We start from the raw sequence: 17,137 nt of genomic DNA, 5'->3' as shown, positions 1-17,137 counted from the left end.
CCAATACATACATACAATACTCGTATATTTCCAAGTGTGCCATAACTCAAATTACTTTTCCTTTTTCGATTGCAGTGCACGACTCTACCGGCAAAATCACTTCGGGCATACTCAATGGCAACATTAATCAGCCGGGCGATTTCGACCAGTGTCTGGGTATAAGCACCGCCTCTGATGGTGCAGCAGTAGCTGACAGCGATGCCAATGAAATCAAAGGACAATACTGTTTGGCCTATGCACAGCCAGTGTTGCCGCACAAATCGAAGCGTCTGCGCGCATTGTTCACACTCTTACAATCGCATGGACCATTCAGAAGTGAATTCAATGATGTAAGTGCGTTTCTCTCAATTATCAATTCTATTATTAATTTAGTTAAGGTAAAAAAGTAGACTAACTACGTGCGATTATCCAATGCGTTTGTTATACGAGTACATAATAGCGTAAGTTGAAAAGCGAGTTTGTTACTTGAGTCTTCCGTTTGTCGCTTGAAAATAATTTATTCTTGCATCTATACGCGTAAATACTTTTGGATATCGCCAATAAATACTTGTATGGGTATGATGTCTTTGCAATTTCCTCCTCAAACACTCAAGTGCAAGAATTGAACTACTGGAAAAAACTACTTATCATGCATACACACTCGTGCATACATATCTATACATTAGGCCGGGTCGATTTGTGGGGAGGCAAAAAAAACGCCCATTGCTCTGTGAAAATCATATTCTAGGGATCAAAATAAGAAACTTTGCCGAAGGAACCATGCCTCTAAAACGAATTCTGATGTCCCCCAATTCGGGTCGAACTTTTGGGTAGGGGCCTTCCTAAGAAATGCGCGTTTTTTGCAACCCTTTTAAGCAATGAAGGTATCACTGTGACACAATTGCAGATCGTAAAATTGCTTGTGTTGTTTTTTTTAAACAACCACAAGACAGAGCAGGTAGAATTGAAATTACCATTTCATTCTTATTACCTCGTCTCATAGGCCATATATAACGCAACAGTTTTTGTGAATGCATTAAGTCGTTGTGAAGAACTCAAAGTGTGAAGTGCTAATTTCAGATAAAAAAATATTTCAAAAAAAATAATAAGTGAAATGACCATTCCAAATCAAAAAGTTTGCAATGAATCCACCATCCTCTACACCGCAAGATGAAGCAACTACATCAACAACTATCGAAAACCCAATGAGTCTTATACCCAAGCATGATGTTACTGTTTTTTGTGTATTTATTGATTTAACTGATCTTAATTTACCAACCCACCTGGATATCTTGAGATACTATTTTTACTTAAGCGAACGTGCTAAAACAGAACAAAAAAAGAAGTTGTCTGTAAAGTCGGTTTACTGACGATAGTTTAACGTGATAATGTCATAAGAAAATACTGATTGAATGGTTGCATTTTTCAAAAGAAAATTTTAATTTTATTTGTTTGATAGATATTTTGTATGGATATAGAGAATGAGTTAACATTAACATAACATAATATACTTTAACATAACATAACCTAACATAACATAACATAACATAACATAACATAACATAACATAACATAACATAACATAACATAACATAACATAACATAACATAACATAACATAACATAACATAACATAACATAACATAACATAACATAACATAACATAACATAACATAACATAACATAACATAACATAACATAACACAACATAACAAGCTGTTCAAGCAAGGTAACGACGCATGAGCAAGATAACGACGCATTTTTTGGTGCGCGCAGCCGGCTACATAGAATTATAAGACGTTATCAGGTCAAAAAATAATAATAACATTAAAACAACAGGTATTATTAACAAACTTGGTTTTATTTTAAATTCTTCAAGTAAATCAAATTAATAATAATCAATAAGAAGGCATATGCAAATACAAATACGTGAATTTATATACATATGTACATATGCGCATATACATACACATATACGCTCACTTAAGTAGGAGAGAGCAAGATGTCGAACGTTGCCGTTCGTTTGCTTTGTTTGCTTTGTCGTTCGCTCCGCGCTTTCGCTTGCAGTTCATTCAAGGTAACGGCAATGAGCAAGGTAACGACAAATGAGCAAGGTAACGGCAATGAGCAAGGTAACACTAATGAGCAAGGTAACGACACATTTTTTCGTGCGTGCAGCCTGTTAAATCGAATTATAAGACGTTATCACGTCAAAAGTTTTCCCATAAATCATTCACTATTCAAGTACAAGATAAGTTGATTGGAATTTGGGAAAAACTTGGTATGGAAATAATGCTGAAAAAAAGTGTATTTAATAAATTGAATAAATTGCTTGACAAGTATCAAGAGCAAATCAAGAGAAGAAACAACACCCAACAATTTACAGAGTATGTAAAATCTCTGGAAACAATTTTTTACATTGGAATATGTAAATGCGATTTGAAGGAAGCTCCATGTGCATGCGGCTGGGTTCCCGAACGCCTAAAAGAGTTCATGCACGATTAACATAATCAGAGAGGACTAACAATGGATGCATTTGTGATGGAAACTGAAGAGCAAGGAGCAACGTCTATGTCATCAATGCCAACATACCAAGATCCCGATGATTCAACATACGCACCGCCACCGGTTCAAGAAGATATAGATAGAAGCACAAATTCACAATACACAGAGAGCTACGATTGTTTTAACTTTGCCTTGGTATGTGACAGATTTGGTGTGCCTCTGTCAAGCATCAGCATTGGGAACCGCTCTTTTGCAAGATTTTAAAATTAAAGATGAATCATCATGGATAAATCGAGAGTTCGCAGAGAAAAAGAGAAATGCAGACAAGAAGTGCTTCGCAAACGGTTAGATGATACCAATTTGTTAGCGTTTGCATTCGATGGCAGAAAAGATGATACTTTAACGATAGATAAAATTGATGAGAAGTTGAAGTATCATACTAGGATGGTAAAAGAACCTCATCTTATTAATTTTGAGAGAACCCAATTCTGAATTGATTGGTTACGTAAGACTGGAACATGAAACCGCTGAATACAAAACAACCAAATTAAATGGTTTTTTCAACGATAAAAATATATCACTGGATGCATTAATTGGAATATGCACTGACGGTGAGCCAACAAACACTGGCCCACACGGTGGAATTATACGACGATTCGAATTGCTGTTAAACAGACCATTGCATTGGTTCGTTTGCCTTCTACACTTCAGCGAACTTCCGTTACGGCATTTGTTTGAAGCTTTGGATAAATCAACCAGCACTGGACCAAGATCGGCAACCGGAAAACTGAGCCGTCAAATCGAAACTTGTGAAACTCTTCCGGTAAGTTATTGCTATCACTCATTTATTATAATTGTCAACCATTTTTAATTATTTTATTATTATATATTTTCAGGTGGTGGACGGCTTTGATTGATTGAATTGAGTTGCAAAATATGCCCCCTGCTCCAGAAAAAAATGAATTTTCCACCGATTCGAAGTACTTATACGACATGGCCCATGCAATTTCTAGCGGCGTGGTTCCGGTGGATCTGGCTAACATCAAACCAGGGAAAATTGTACATTCTCGGTGGCTCACCAAGGCCGCTAGATTATTGCGATTGTATGTGACAACGGAAAATCCAGATGCAAATTTAAGAATTCCGGTTGAATTTATAATTAAATGTTATGTGCCAATGTACTTCAATATCAAGTATTACAGCTCTGTCGTGTACGGCAGTGCATTATTTTTCAAGTTCATTGGTTTGTGACGATTTCTAGAACCTCGTTTACGCAAAATTGTCAATCAAGTAATTAAAGATAATTCATATTATGCGCATTCGGAATAACATAACATAACATAACATAACATAACATAACATAACATAACATAATATAACATAACATAACATAACATAACATAACATAACATAACATAACATAACATAACATAACATAACATAACATAACATAACATAACATAACATAACATAACATAACATAACATAACATAACATAACATAACATAACATAACATAACATAACATAACATAACATAACATAACATAACATAACATAACTGAACATAACATAACATAACTGAACATAACATAACATAACATAACATAACATAACATAACATAACATAACATAACATAACATAACATAACATAACATAACATAACATAACATAACATAACATAACATAACATAACATAACATAACATAACATAACATAACATAACATAACATAATATAACATAACATAACATAACATAACATAACATAACATAACATAACATAACATAACATAACATAACATAACTTAACATAACTTAACATAACATAACATAACATAACATAACTTAACATAACATAACATAACATAACATAACATAACATAACATGCTGTTCAAGCAAGGTAACGACGCATGAGCAAGATAACGACGCATTTTTTGGTGCGTGCAGCCGGCTACATAGAATTATAAGACGTTATCACGTCAAAAAAATAATAATAATATTAAAACAACAGGTATTATTAACAAACTTGGTTTTATTTTAAATTCTTCAAGTAAATCAAATTAATAATAATCAATAAGAAGGCATATGCAAATACAAATACGTGAATTTATATATGTACATATGCGCATATACATACACATATACGCTCACTTAAGTAGGAGAGAGCAAGATGTCGAACGTTGCCGTTCGTTTGCTTTGTCGTTCGCTCCGCGCTTTCGCTTGCAGTTCATTCAAGGTAACGGCAATGAGCAAGGTAACGGCAATGAGCAAGGTAACACTAATGAGCAAGGTAACGACACATTTTTTCGTGCGTGCAGCCTGTTAAATCGAATTATAAGACGTTATCACGTCAAAAACCAGATATAAACTTTAATAGCACAAGTTATACGGAAATGATCAATTTAAATGATATAAATATCGTATTTGAACCACCATTCACGCGAAGCATTCCGTACAATACATTGAAAGAATATTTAAATCAAGATGATCCACCGTTTAATGATCCAAAAATTCCATCACACATACAAGGAACGGAACGACATGTTCAATTGCTAGCTAGCGTTTCCAAACGGGTTATACCGGAAAATGTAGAGGCTGTTATGGCGACGACATTAGAGAGCCGTGCGAAATTGCCCAGACTTGAAAGTAAAAAAGACTTCAAACAATAATTTTTTTTAGTTTCTTTTCTATAACTCACTTAAATTAATTTTTTCATTTACATACGTTCTGACTAAATAAATTTCTTAAGAGAAAAAATACATACTATTATAAATAAATATTATTATAAATAAATAAAAATAAAGAAAAAACATAGCCATTTAGCTGATTTTTGCATGTAAAGGCCAAAAGTGGTGATATTTTGAAATGATTGTATGGGGAACCCCCCAGGGGAGTTCCAAGGGGTGTGCCACTGGCATGGGTGGATCGGCCGTCCAAAGTTAGTGGGGGTCGGTCATACATTTGAACTCGATTGGAGCACTCTAAATGGGTCAAAGTGGGATTTTTCGTTCGACCCAAATTGGGGGACATCAGAATTCGTTTTAGAGGTATGGTTCCTCCGGCAAAGTTTCTTATTTTGATCCCTAGAATACGATTTTCACAGAGCAATGAGCGATTTTTAAGAGGTTGGGTGGGTTTGAAAATTTCAATAAATCGATTTTTGTTTTTTTTGTCTCATTAAATAGTACAGTATGTTTAAAATACTCTCCTAAAATTTTAAGTCGATCCGAGTAAAATTCTAAGAGATAGACCCTTCAGAAGTTCCGCCCATTAGGCCACGTCAGTTGAGCGCTTCTCAGGTATACGTGTTTATCTCAAAACTCCATTTTTTAAGTCGGTGGACACGATATCTCGAAAAGTTATGAAGCGATTTACTTCAAATTTTGTACAAATCTTTAAAATAACATTATCTAGTTATTGAACGAAGTATTTTGTTTTTTATTAATTACAACTATTTTTTTGAGCCAATGTATGTCGAAAATTTCACTAAAAAATGTGTTTTTTGGTTCAAAGCATGTAAAAAATTCAAATTTGCATTGTTTTTTTTTTCCTTCGTACAACAACGAGATTTATCCATGTACCAACGAAATCCTTTTGGTTTTTTGATTTTAGATGAACCAATAATGAGTTATGCTGTCTACGGCAAGAGCATTTTTTTTTGAGACGTCAAGGAAGATGAGGTACCAACGGCTGAGTTTTCGAAATTTTTAAATAAAAATTTCACAAGATACAGTTTATATATGTATCTTAGATATAGTGAATTGTTTAAATAAAATATATGATTTTCTATACTAAAAAAAAAATAGTCAAAATCTCCTTTTTTTCAACCTCTGAAACCCACCTAACCCCTTAAATCGACCCGCCCTAATATACATATATATATATACTTACGTACAAGCGTTGCAATTTAGATTTAAACAAATGGGCTATTAATCGGTCATTACTTGAAACGATTTTTGCTATCATTGTTGTATTTTTACATGTAATTGCCTTTAGTGCTATAATTAGCATGCAACTGGAATTGCGGCTGCGTTTGCGGCTTATAAATTGTGAAATTATCACTGTGCGCTCGTGAAAATGCTTGCAAATATATTTATGAATGAATTTAATTTATGACGAAACGAAAACTTAGTAAGCAAATGAGTTTTTTATTGTATATTAATATTATATTTTATTCCATTTCGGATCGCATGCGGCAGTCTCTTACAATAATAAACAAATGGTGCACGGAAAAAGTGCTTTCCATTAATCCATCCAAAACAGCACTTGTACCGTTTACTAGAAGAAGGAACATAAATCTCAATTGTCCGACCCTTAATGGAACAACACTTCAACTCTCGACAGAAGCGAACTATCTTGGCGTCAGTCTTGACAAAACGCTTACGTGGAACTCCCATATTGAGAGAGTTACTTCAAAAGCCACAAGGGCATTCTTTGCCTGCATAAGGCTTTTTGGTAAGACATGCGGACTAAACCCTAGAATGACCTTCTGGACATTCACCACAGTTGTGAAACCCATAGTCACTTATGCATCCTTAGCATGGTGGCCCAAGGTCAAGCAAAGAAAGGCAGCAAACGAATTAAGCAAACTGCATCGCCTGATATGTGTTGGTATTACAGGGGCTATGAAAACATGTCCCACGGATGCATTGGGTGTGCTCCTGAACATACCACCGCTTCCAATTCTAATTGAAAGGAAAGCTCACTCGAGTGCCTTAAGACTAAAAGGTATATCTGAACTTAAAAGTGGGGATATAAAAGGACATTTAAAGATCTTGGAAGACTTCCTACATAGTCCCATTCTTCATAGGGATGATATACTATCACCCAAACCAATACTCTTCAGGAACTTCCAAGTTATAATTAATGAACGCACAGACTGGAGAACTAATTCTATCACTTTCAAACCTGGCTCTCAGCTATGGTTTACTGATGGGTCCAAATTGGAAAATGGTAGAACAGGGGCAGGCATCAATGGGCCCAAATTCAAAAAATCCTTTCCGATGGGATTCTACCCAACAATATTCCAGGCAGAAATACATGCCATTGAAACATGTGTGAGAGAATGCCTTAGCAGGAAAATGAGAGGTACTCACATCTACATACGCTCAGATAGCCAAGCGGCTCTAAAAGCCCTTCTATCAACAACTATCACCTCTAAATTGGTAAATGATTGCCTAAAACTTCTCAACATGTTAGGAAACCTCAACACAGTAACTCTAGTCTGGATTCCGGGACATGAAGGGCATGAGGGGAATGAAATGGCTGATGACCTCGCAAAACAAGGAGCAAATATGCAACTTACTGGTCCTGTGCCTTTCTGTGGACTGACAAAAGGCCACATTAATAAATTCCTTAGGAAATGAGAAGAAAGAAAACTTGCCGCACACTGGCTAAACTGTGCCGGTCAGCGTCAAGCCAAACTATTCCTAAGTGCCAACAAAGGAATATCTGTCAAACTTCTCTCACTAAGCAGAGTAGATCTGCGTCTTTTAACAGGATATCTTACAGGTCACTGCAGCCTGAGGTATAATCTAAATAATATTGGACTATCTGCCGCTTTTGCGAAATGGACATAGAAAGCTCAGAACATGTGCTTTGTGAATGTCCTGCGTTGGGCAGACAGAGACTTCATCACCTTGGTGGTATCGTAGTATCTCCATGCAATCTTTAGAACAACAAACCCAAAATTGTGCTAAAATTTTTAAAAAGCCTAAAACTCTAGGGTTACAAAAATAGATCAGCTCTGGTCGCAGTGCGTAATGGCCTTCTAATAATAATAATAATACATAGTGATATTTCTATGGCACCGGAAACTAGGCGTGTGGTATCTATTCAATGCCTAAGTATGTAATTGATAGATATATAAAACTAGCGTACCCTCGCCCGCTTCGCTAGACGATAAATTCAATGATTTGCTGAAAGAGAATAAAATTAATACGAAACAAAGCAAATTCTTTGATACAATTTCATTCGAACTTTATTGTAACACTTTTTGGTAGACAACGTTTTTGGTTTTTTCATCTTTCGCGTGAATAATGACGATGGTTTGCCAACTCGTGAGCAAGCTACATACAATTGTCCATGAGAAAAAATTGGGTTTTCTAAATTAATACCGCACATTTGTAGAGACTGTCCTTGCGCCTTATTAATTCTCATAGCGAAGGCAAGGCGAATAGGGAACTGCAAACGTTTGAAATCGAATGGTAAATCCGCCGGAATCAGTGGAATTCAGGGTATCAAAATGTCTTCTCCTTTGTACTTCCCTTTCAAAATTGTTGCTTCGATAACGTTACCCATTAGCTTCTTCACAGCGAGTCTGGTACCGTTGCAAAGTCGGGGCACATTAATGTTGCGCAGCATAATAATCGGTGCTCCAATTTTTAATCGTAAATTATGAGGTGGTAAGCCTGGCAAATCGAGTGAGTTTAAGAATTCAGTTGGATAATTTACGACCTCATCTTGATCAGTAATAGTGTCCATTGACTTATACGCAACTATGTCACCAGGTATTTGATCTAAAATAGCTGGATTTATATCATTGACGTCCTTATTTTTCCCAGCTAAAATTGCTCTTTCGCTGAGTCAATCATGGTTTTTGTAATGTTGAACTATGTTTGGAAATACACTCTGTATCAATGCCTCTTTAGACTGTGCAAAAGGGCAGAAATTGTTAGGCAATGTTATCATTCCTGTTGTTTTTGAAAAAAGGTTTATTTTTTTTGGTCAAAAAGTGTTTTTTGAAGTTTTGAAAAACACTTCGCTCTAACAAATTTCTTCTCAGTTAATTGCTGAAAATTAAATATTTTGAAAAAACTATTTTTTTTTTTAATTTAACGTTTTTGAGAAAATTTTGTTCTTGAAAAAATTGCATACTTTTGTAAAAGTTTAAATTGATTTGTTAAAAAAGATTTTTTTCCGCTTTGAAAAACACCCCCTCGAAAAAATGTATTCTCTATTAATAGTGGAATATGAAATGCTTTGAAAACACCATTTTTTTTTTTAAATTTTGTTTGGTTTTCAGAAAATTTTGTTTTGAAAAAATTTCATACCCTTGAAAAAGTTTTATTTTATTTTATTTGTTTAAAATTTTTGAAATTTTTTTTTTTGTAATTTTAGAAAAACACCTCTTCGAAGAAATTTCTTTTATCTTTTTGAGGAAAATTTGGTTTTGAAAAAATTTCATGCTTTCGAAATTTTTTTATTTTACTTTATTTCTTCAAAATTTTTGAAAACAATTTTTTTTATAATTTTCTAAAAACACCCCTTTGAAAAAATGTTTTCTATGTGTCATAGTGGTATTCCATTAACTTTTAGGATTATAGTCAAATACTTACAAATATCTACGCTTTCACAAATAGCAACAATAAACAAATTTCCTCAAAACCAAAAAATTTACTTTTTTTCTAAAAAAATTCTAAACAAACAACGTAATAAATTTAGAATTTTGTGTTCACGAAAAAACAGTATTGTTTTTATTGTATTAACTGAAAACCAAAATGTTGCAAAAAATCAAAACAAAACTAAATTATTTTTTTGTGTTCATTTGGTCCATATGTTCCATAAAAAGTTGATATGGTAAATAATATGCAGGGTCTGATACACGCAAATTTCCATTGACCATTATAGTGACAAAATTATCGATCACCAATTCCAACAGGATTTCAAAATCAGAGTTGGAATGAGTTGTTGTGTGGTGTACTTCTGAAAAAATGAGAAATAAACAAAATAACTCTAAAAATTCGAATTCTAACTTTATCTTGTGTATGTTCTTATTACCTTTGAATTTTTCCAATGAAGCACCATTCATTTTAAATTTTCCAAGAATTTTTTTATCATTTCGCGTTTCTTTCCTTTTTCATTCGATTCCAACATTTGTTCATAGCCGAAAACATCGTTTGCAAACGCATTCATTTCCATATAGAATTGGTCAAAGAAAGCATTGCTCAATTGAATTGAAACATTATTTTCATAAATACTTAGGACCTTAACTAATGCACCTTGGTACATACCTAACGCAGATATTCATCGCGATTTTGACATCGATACTATTGATGAAACAATACAAAGCGCTAGCAGAAGACACATAAATAGACTATTAACGCATACAAATCCTATGATGAGAAGACTACCAAATAAAGAAAAATCTACCCAAAGTCGGCTTAACCGTCAAACACCAACAGATCTTGCAAAATCCTTGTAATCAATTGTCAACTAATCGTATATGTCATTGTTTGTTAACCACTTGTTTTTAAATAATATGTATATATTTCTTCTAAATGAGCTTGGAGGCATTGGCCCTTCAATATCACTCTCATTCCATCTTTTTGTAAATCAAATTACTTATTGTCTAACGACAGGTGTAATATTTTATGGAAGAAATAAAAAAAAAAAAATGTTCATTCGAATCATTTGAAATTTCTGTATACAATAACGAAAAATTCAAAAAAAGTTGTACACATAAAATGAATGTCGATTCGAAACTTACTTTAATCGAAGAATCGAGCAAGTTTTGTTTTGTACAATATTTTGATTATTTCTTTTTTTTATATGAAGAAAATATTTAAAAGAAATTTTTTTTTGCTAAAAACCTTCCCCTAGTGGATCCCTATAATATGAAAAAAGAACGAATAAAATTGGCCTCGTATCGGCCCAAAAAAATGCGTACAAACGGACATCATTTCATTTTTATATATATAGATATAGATGACAATGTTCAATCTTCAAAATAAAAAAAAAAGTTTGAAAAAATATTGATTAGTTTATTTTTATAGCCGATTCAAAAAGCAAATTTTACATGGTCCACCCTATAATTATGTATCAGATTAAAATAATCATTCCAACAATGTTTCTGTTGTGCGTTTTCGTTTTAAGTTCTCAAGCTCTTAAAAAACACCTAATACAAAGCAAACTATCATATATATAATTTTTTTTAATTTTTTAATCATCAAACAGAACTGGCAACAAGTACACAAAAAAATTATTTTTAAAATTTGCGATTCTTTAAATAAAAAATAAATTCCTTGTATTTTTTTCTGATAGTTGCGTTTTTTCAGTAAAAATAAGATATCAAAAATAAATTCTTTGTATCAAAAAATTTCCAACTACAAGTTTTTATTAAAACAATAACAGTAATAGTACTTAACCCTTTACCGCATATGAGCCCTTATATGACATTGCAGTTTTGATTCAATTTTATTTCCAAATTAAATATTACAAAATAATGCAAACTATTTTAGTCTATCAATTATATATTTAGCAATAATTAAACGCAAAAACAAAAACAAAGTCTGTGATTTTATGACCTTTCGAAATAATCTCACTTTGTGCAGCAGAAAAGCAAAATTGAAGTGCGACTGATTTATTTAAAAAAAAAAACGATAACAGATTAAAACGTAAATACTTTTTCACAAAAAAACATATTTTCATGTAGTCGACGTATAATAATTTTTCCTCTTTTCAACTGTTTAATACTTTAAAATTAAATAAATTACTTTACTTTAAGAATAGTTAAAAAAACCAAAAAATCTGTACGGCTTACCAAAATATATAATTTTTCATTATTTTTCTTTTAATATGTCTTATTGATAATGAAATAAAACTATTTCTACCGTGAAACAATTTTTTTCAACACTTTATTAATTCCTGCAGTAAAGGGTTAAGTTAATTAATAGACATATTAACTTCGCAACTTTTTTTCATTATCCGTACGGGTCTCAGAATTTTTAGTATTGAATTTTGGAATACATCATTTCGAATAAGTCGCATTTTACAATAAAAAATTATTACACCTAGAATTTCGAATACAGAAATTTGTACTATAAAAATGTCGTACCTAACCTAAATCAAAATGTACCTGCCCTAATGTGTCTACAAGTGGCGACTCGTTTTACTCGCTAGTATGCATGACATTCGTTTTAACTTGGCGTATATAAACTGATTTCAACGATATTTATTTCATACACAAAATTAAGCTATTTCGAAGGGGCTGCTTTATGTAAGCCACTTCGTTGTCTGAAGTTCCCATTGTAATGTCCAGGAATGAAGACAGTTTTTTTCGGATACAGCCATCACTTTCCACAAGATAGAACCTAGTCTGTCTATGGAAGAAAATAGTCCACCAAAGTGCTTGAGAGTCCCACTAAACAGTCCTGTTCTCATATCTACAGCTCTTACAAAAATCTTCATACATGGCACCGAGCCTGACGATCATATGAAAAAATTAGCTCATTTTAGGAACTTGTTCTTTATTTTTAAGAACCGTTCTTCAATAATCGAGTGCTGGCGAAAGAGTCCACCACGGCAGTCCATCTTCTGTTCAACTGTTATGAGCAATTCTGGAATTTTCCTCGAAGTCTTAACAAATTTGTGTGTTTGTACATCACCCAACAAACTTCTTTTCTTGAGCACCTTCTTGGTTCTTGAGCACGTTCTTAAATAAACTTCGAGTAGGTCGAAACCTACCTTTGATCGCGGCTGACTGTCTAACAGCAGATAAACTTGGGAGCAGAAAACACGAAACTTTAGTAAATGTAAAAGTAAAATTCATGAATCCATAAGACTTTGAAAAATATTTTTTTTTAATTTATTCGAATATGACTCGGCAGGCAATGGCAAACATCCTGCAAACAACATTTGTGAAATCAAAAAAGGTTCTAAGAAAAAACCATCTACCGCAAGTAAAGGGTGTTTTTTTTAGAGGTTAGGTTTTCAAGTTGGCACTACATTTTTCGTAGATGGTCTTTTTAACAGCTGTCACTTGATTTATGCTCAGTTTGGTTTGCCATTTCATAATGAATAGACTTACACCTGAACAACGTTTGCAAATCGTGCAAATTTGGGCCCAAAACGAGATGTCCACCAATCCCGATTTTCACAAGAAAATTTTGTTCAGCGATGAAGCTCACTTTTGGTTGAATGGGTATGTCAATAAGCAAAATTGTCGCATTTGGAGTGAACATAATCCACAAGCAATTGCTGAGACGCCGTTACATCCTCAAAAAGTCACTGTTTGGTGTGCTCTATGGGCAGAGGGAATCATTGGTTCATATATCTTTAAAAATGAAGCCGGCCATAATGTTACAGTCAATGGAGAGCGCTATAGAGCCATGATTAATGACTTTTTCGTGCCTGAATTGGACGATGTTGATGTGGACGACCTTTGGTTCCAACAAGACGGCGCAACAATCGATTTTTTGAAGGAAACTTTTGGTGAGCGCATTATCTCGCGCCGTGGACCTGTGGCGTGGCCTCCAAGACCGTGCGATATAACACCGCTGGACTATTTCTTGTGAGGCTATGTGAAGTCGCTTGTCTACGCAGATAAGCCCGAGACGATTGACGTCTTGGAAGAGAATATTCGGCGCGTTATTGCTGACATACGGCCCCAATTGCTGCAAAAAGTGGTCGAAAATTGGGCCTCTCGGCTGGAATTTATTCAAGCCAGCCGCGGCGGCCACTTGCCCGAAATCATTTTTAAAACATAATGGCAAACCCTTATCTTTATAATAAAGCTAAATTCTTGGCCATAACATTAAATTATATACGTTTTATTTCATCTTGAAAACCTAACCTCTAAAAAAACACCCTTTAGTTCAACTGCATGCCGGTTGTTTTACGTAGTTCATCCTTTTCTTTTTCTTCTTTTACTTTCTTTTGTTGTTCTCTAGTGCCACCACCTTTAATGCAGTCGCGTTGGTCTTTAGCAATTCCTTTTAATGCCGTTGTCTATTTTTGTTGAGCAGATTTTTGGTATTTTCCAAGATTTGACAAATAGAGAATGTTTGGCTAATGGTAGAGTACAATTTTTAAACTGCTTTCACCAGATTTAATAATTTTTTCGTATGCATTACTCTTTTTACATAAAATATTAAAAAAATGAAAGACTGACGTCAAGCCCGTGTTCTCACTTCCACTGGAGTGAGCAGACTATGCTTAAATTTCAGACAAAACTTTATTCCGGAAATGAGTTTCATTATTTATTACCCCACAAAGGAGGTTCGGATTCTTCCCTGTCCCTTGTCTAAATATCCCTATGCCATAACTATTTGAGCATAAGCTGTGGATTTCATGAGTTTTCGCTGGAATTGCTGCTATAAAAATTGTTTCATTTGTCGTTCGGGGGCGGCTTGGAACGAGAAGCGATCTACACGGCCTTTATAAGAAAACATCATTATGCATTTGAAGAGTTCAACACACTCTTATTCATATGTTTCTGTGTATAGAACAATTATCTCCAAATATTTTCGGTTTTGCCCTTCTCTTTTTGATTAAATCGAGCGTACAGCACAAAGTGCAATGAACTCTTTGATTAGCATATAACGCAAAGTTTGTCGGGCGAGCGCAAACCAAAATCTAAATTAGTGTTAATTCTGTTATGTTATAAAAACAAAGAAGTATGCGTAAAAGTATACATATACAGTTAAGTTGCAGTTAACAATGGGTTAATACTCAAAGAAGCAACGATGAAGCAGATGAAAAGAAAAAAAAAACAACTACGTATAAATATTATATTAATAAATTGAAAATGCTGCAGCTTGTATAGGTCGCAATGTGGAAAACATTTCGGCAAAAGCAAGTTGAATACATTTATGACAAGAAAATTTTATTTATGGGAAGAGTATTCATGAAGATATCTAAAAAATATGCCTGCCTTCTAATTATGATTAATTCGCATTTAAGGCAATCTTCTTCTTCTTGATTGCCGCGTTAACCGCTTATGCTATTTTTGCAGAGACAAACACAATTTCAAAAATTGAGCTTTTATACTTTCGGAAACTAAAAAGATACGAGAGCTATCGAGATCACAAAGAGCTGCTGACGGGCGAAACCTTTACTCGATTGGCCTACATATCAATAAAAAAAACTATTTAAAGGATGCGAAACTTAAACTGTCGACCTAAAATCGTAAGCTAAAAGGATATCCAGCTTTTTTTCGCTCATAAGTATTAGAAGAAACTGACGGCTGACTTATTTTTCCTTTCATGTCGACTAGTCTCTCAATACTTTAAGTGCCCAGAAGTATATTTAAATGTTCTTACAAAAATGTTTCAAAAAAACCAAAATTTTGGAGAGCGGAAAAGGAGAGCCTTTATAAAATCTGATAAGAGTACATATTTGTGAAATGGAGTTAGTGACGTGAAGTGGTTAATTTTGTGTATGTAGAATTCATTACGTTACCTAAATTAAGAAGGCGCCAAATAATTTCTAGTTTTTCTTTTTAATAAATTACCATTTTCGAGTATTTCGTCGAGCTCCTTCTCCTAATTGTGGATTACGTCTTCATGTTGTTCTACAAATGGAGGGGCCTACGGTTTATAAGCCAACTAAAGGGTGTTTTTTTAGAGGTTAGGTTTTCAAGATGAAATAAAACGTATATAATTTAATGTTATGGCCAAGAATTTAGCTTTATTATAAAGATAAGGGTTTGACATTATGTTTTAAAAATGATTTCGGGCAAGTGGCCGCTGCGGCTGGCTCGAATAAATTCCAGCCGAGAGGCCCAATTTTCGACCACTTTTTGCAGCAATTGGGGCCGTATGTCAGCAATAGCGCGCCGAATATTCTCTTCCAAGACGTCAATCGTCTCGGGCTTATCTGCGTAGACAAGCGACTTCACATAGCCTCACAAGAAATAGTCCAGCGGTGTTATATCGCACGATCTTGGAGGCCACGCCACAGGTCCACGGCGCGAGATAATGCGCTCACCAAAAGTTTCCTTCAATAAATCGATTGTTGCGTTGGCTGTATGGCATGTAGCGCCGTCTTGTTGGAACCAAAGGTCGTCCACATCAACATCGTCCAATTCAGGCACGAAAAAGTCATTAATCATGGCTCTATAGCGCTCTCCATTGACTGTAACATTATGGCCGGCTTCATTTTTAAAGATATATGGACCAATGATTCCCTCTGCCCATAGAGCACACCAAACAGTGACTTTTTGAGGATGTAACGGCGTCTCAGCAATGGCTTGTGGATTATGTTCACTCCAAATGCGACAATTTTGCTTATTGACATACCCATTCAACCAAAAGTGAGCTTCATCGCTGAACAAAAGCCATTATTTTCGAACCGCGCGAACCGAACCATTATTTTCGTAATAAATTTGCACGATTTGCAAACGTTGTTCAGGTGTAAGTCTATTCATTATGAAATGGCAAACCAAACTGAGCATAAATCAAGTGACAGCTGTCAAAAAGACCATCTACGAAAAAAGTAGTGCCAACTTGAAAACCTAACCTCTAAAAAAGCACCCTTTAGAAGCGAGCGGCGATCGTGCGAATGGAACGGCTTTTCGTCATTCCTTTTTATGCTAACATCCTAATGTACATGGCGAAAAAAAAACAAATAAGCGTTCTAGTCATACCACTTTTAATAACTTCGCCTTGCTAAAGACATTCAGCCTCCTCTTTAAAAAGCTACAATAAAGGCTTAATATTAATTTCAACTTCTTTAAATTGATTAAAAAACAATAGAAATTTGTCTTTGATCAAGGCAAACAATTTGCATTCATCAAATGAAGCGTCAGCATATTAGCGTTTTGGAAACCCGGCCACGGTTGACAATTGAAAATTTTAATTAATGAAGATTTAGAACTTAGATTCGAATCAGTCTTGTCAATAATGCGATTTTGGACTGTGTAATACCAAATTTA

General features: G+C 34.3%; 1 protein-coding gene across 3 annotated transcripts in view; it reads left to right on the top strand.

Annotated features, from left to right (window-relative positions):
- Nucleotides 1-17,137, top strand: part of LOC129237352 (nose resistant to fluoxetine protein 6) — a 116,146-nt gene that overhangs the window by 68,561 nt on the left and 30,448 nt on the right. For all 3 annotated transcript variants that reach the window (XM_054872040.1, XM_054872039.1, XM_054872038.1), the window contains exon 4: nt 76-329. In XM_054872040.1, coding sequence (XP_054728015.1) covers nt 76-329 — 254 coding nt within the window. The remainder of the gene's footprint in view (nt 1-75; nt 330-17,137) is intronic.

This window comes from Anastrepha obliqua, chromosome 2 (assembly GCF_027943255.1).
Source record: "Anastrepha obliqua isolate idAnaObli1 chromosome 2, idAnaObli1_1.0, whole genome shotgun sequence".
Taxonomy (NCBI): Eukaryota; Metazoa; Arthropoda; class Insecta; order Diptera; family Tephritidae; genus Anastrepha; species Anastrepha obliqua.
The sequence above is the reverse complement of the archived record's forward strand: the minus strand, read 5'-3'. Positions and strand labels throughout refer to the sequence as shown.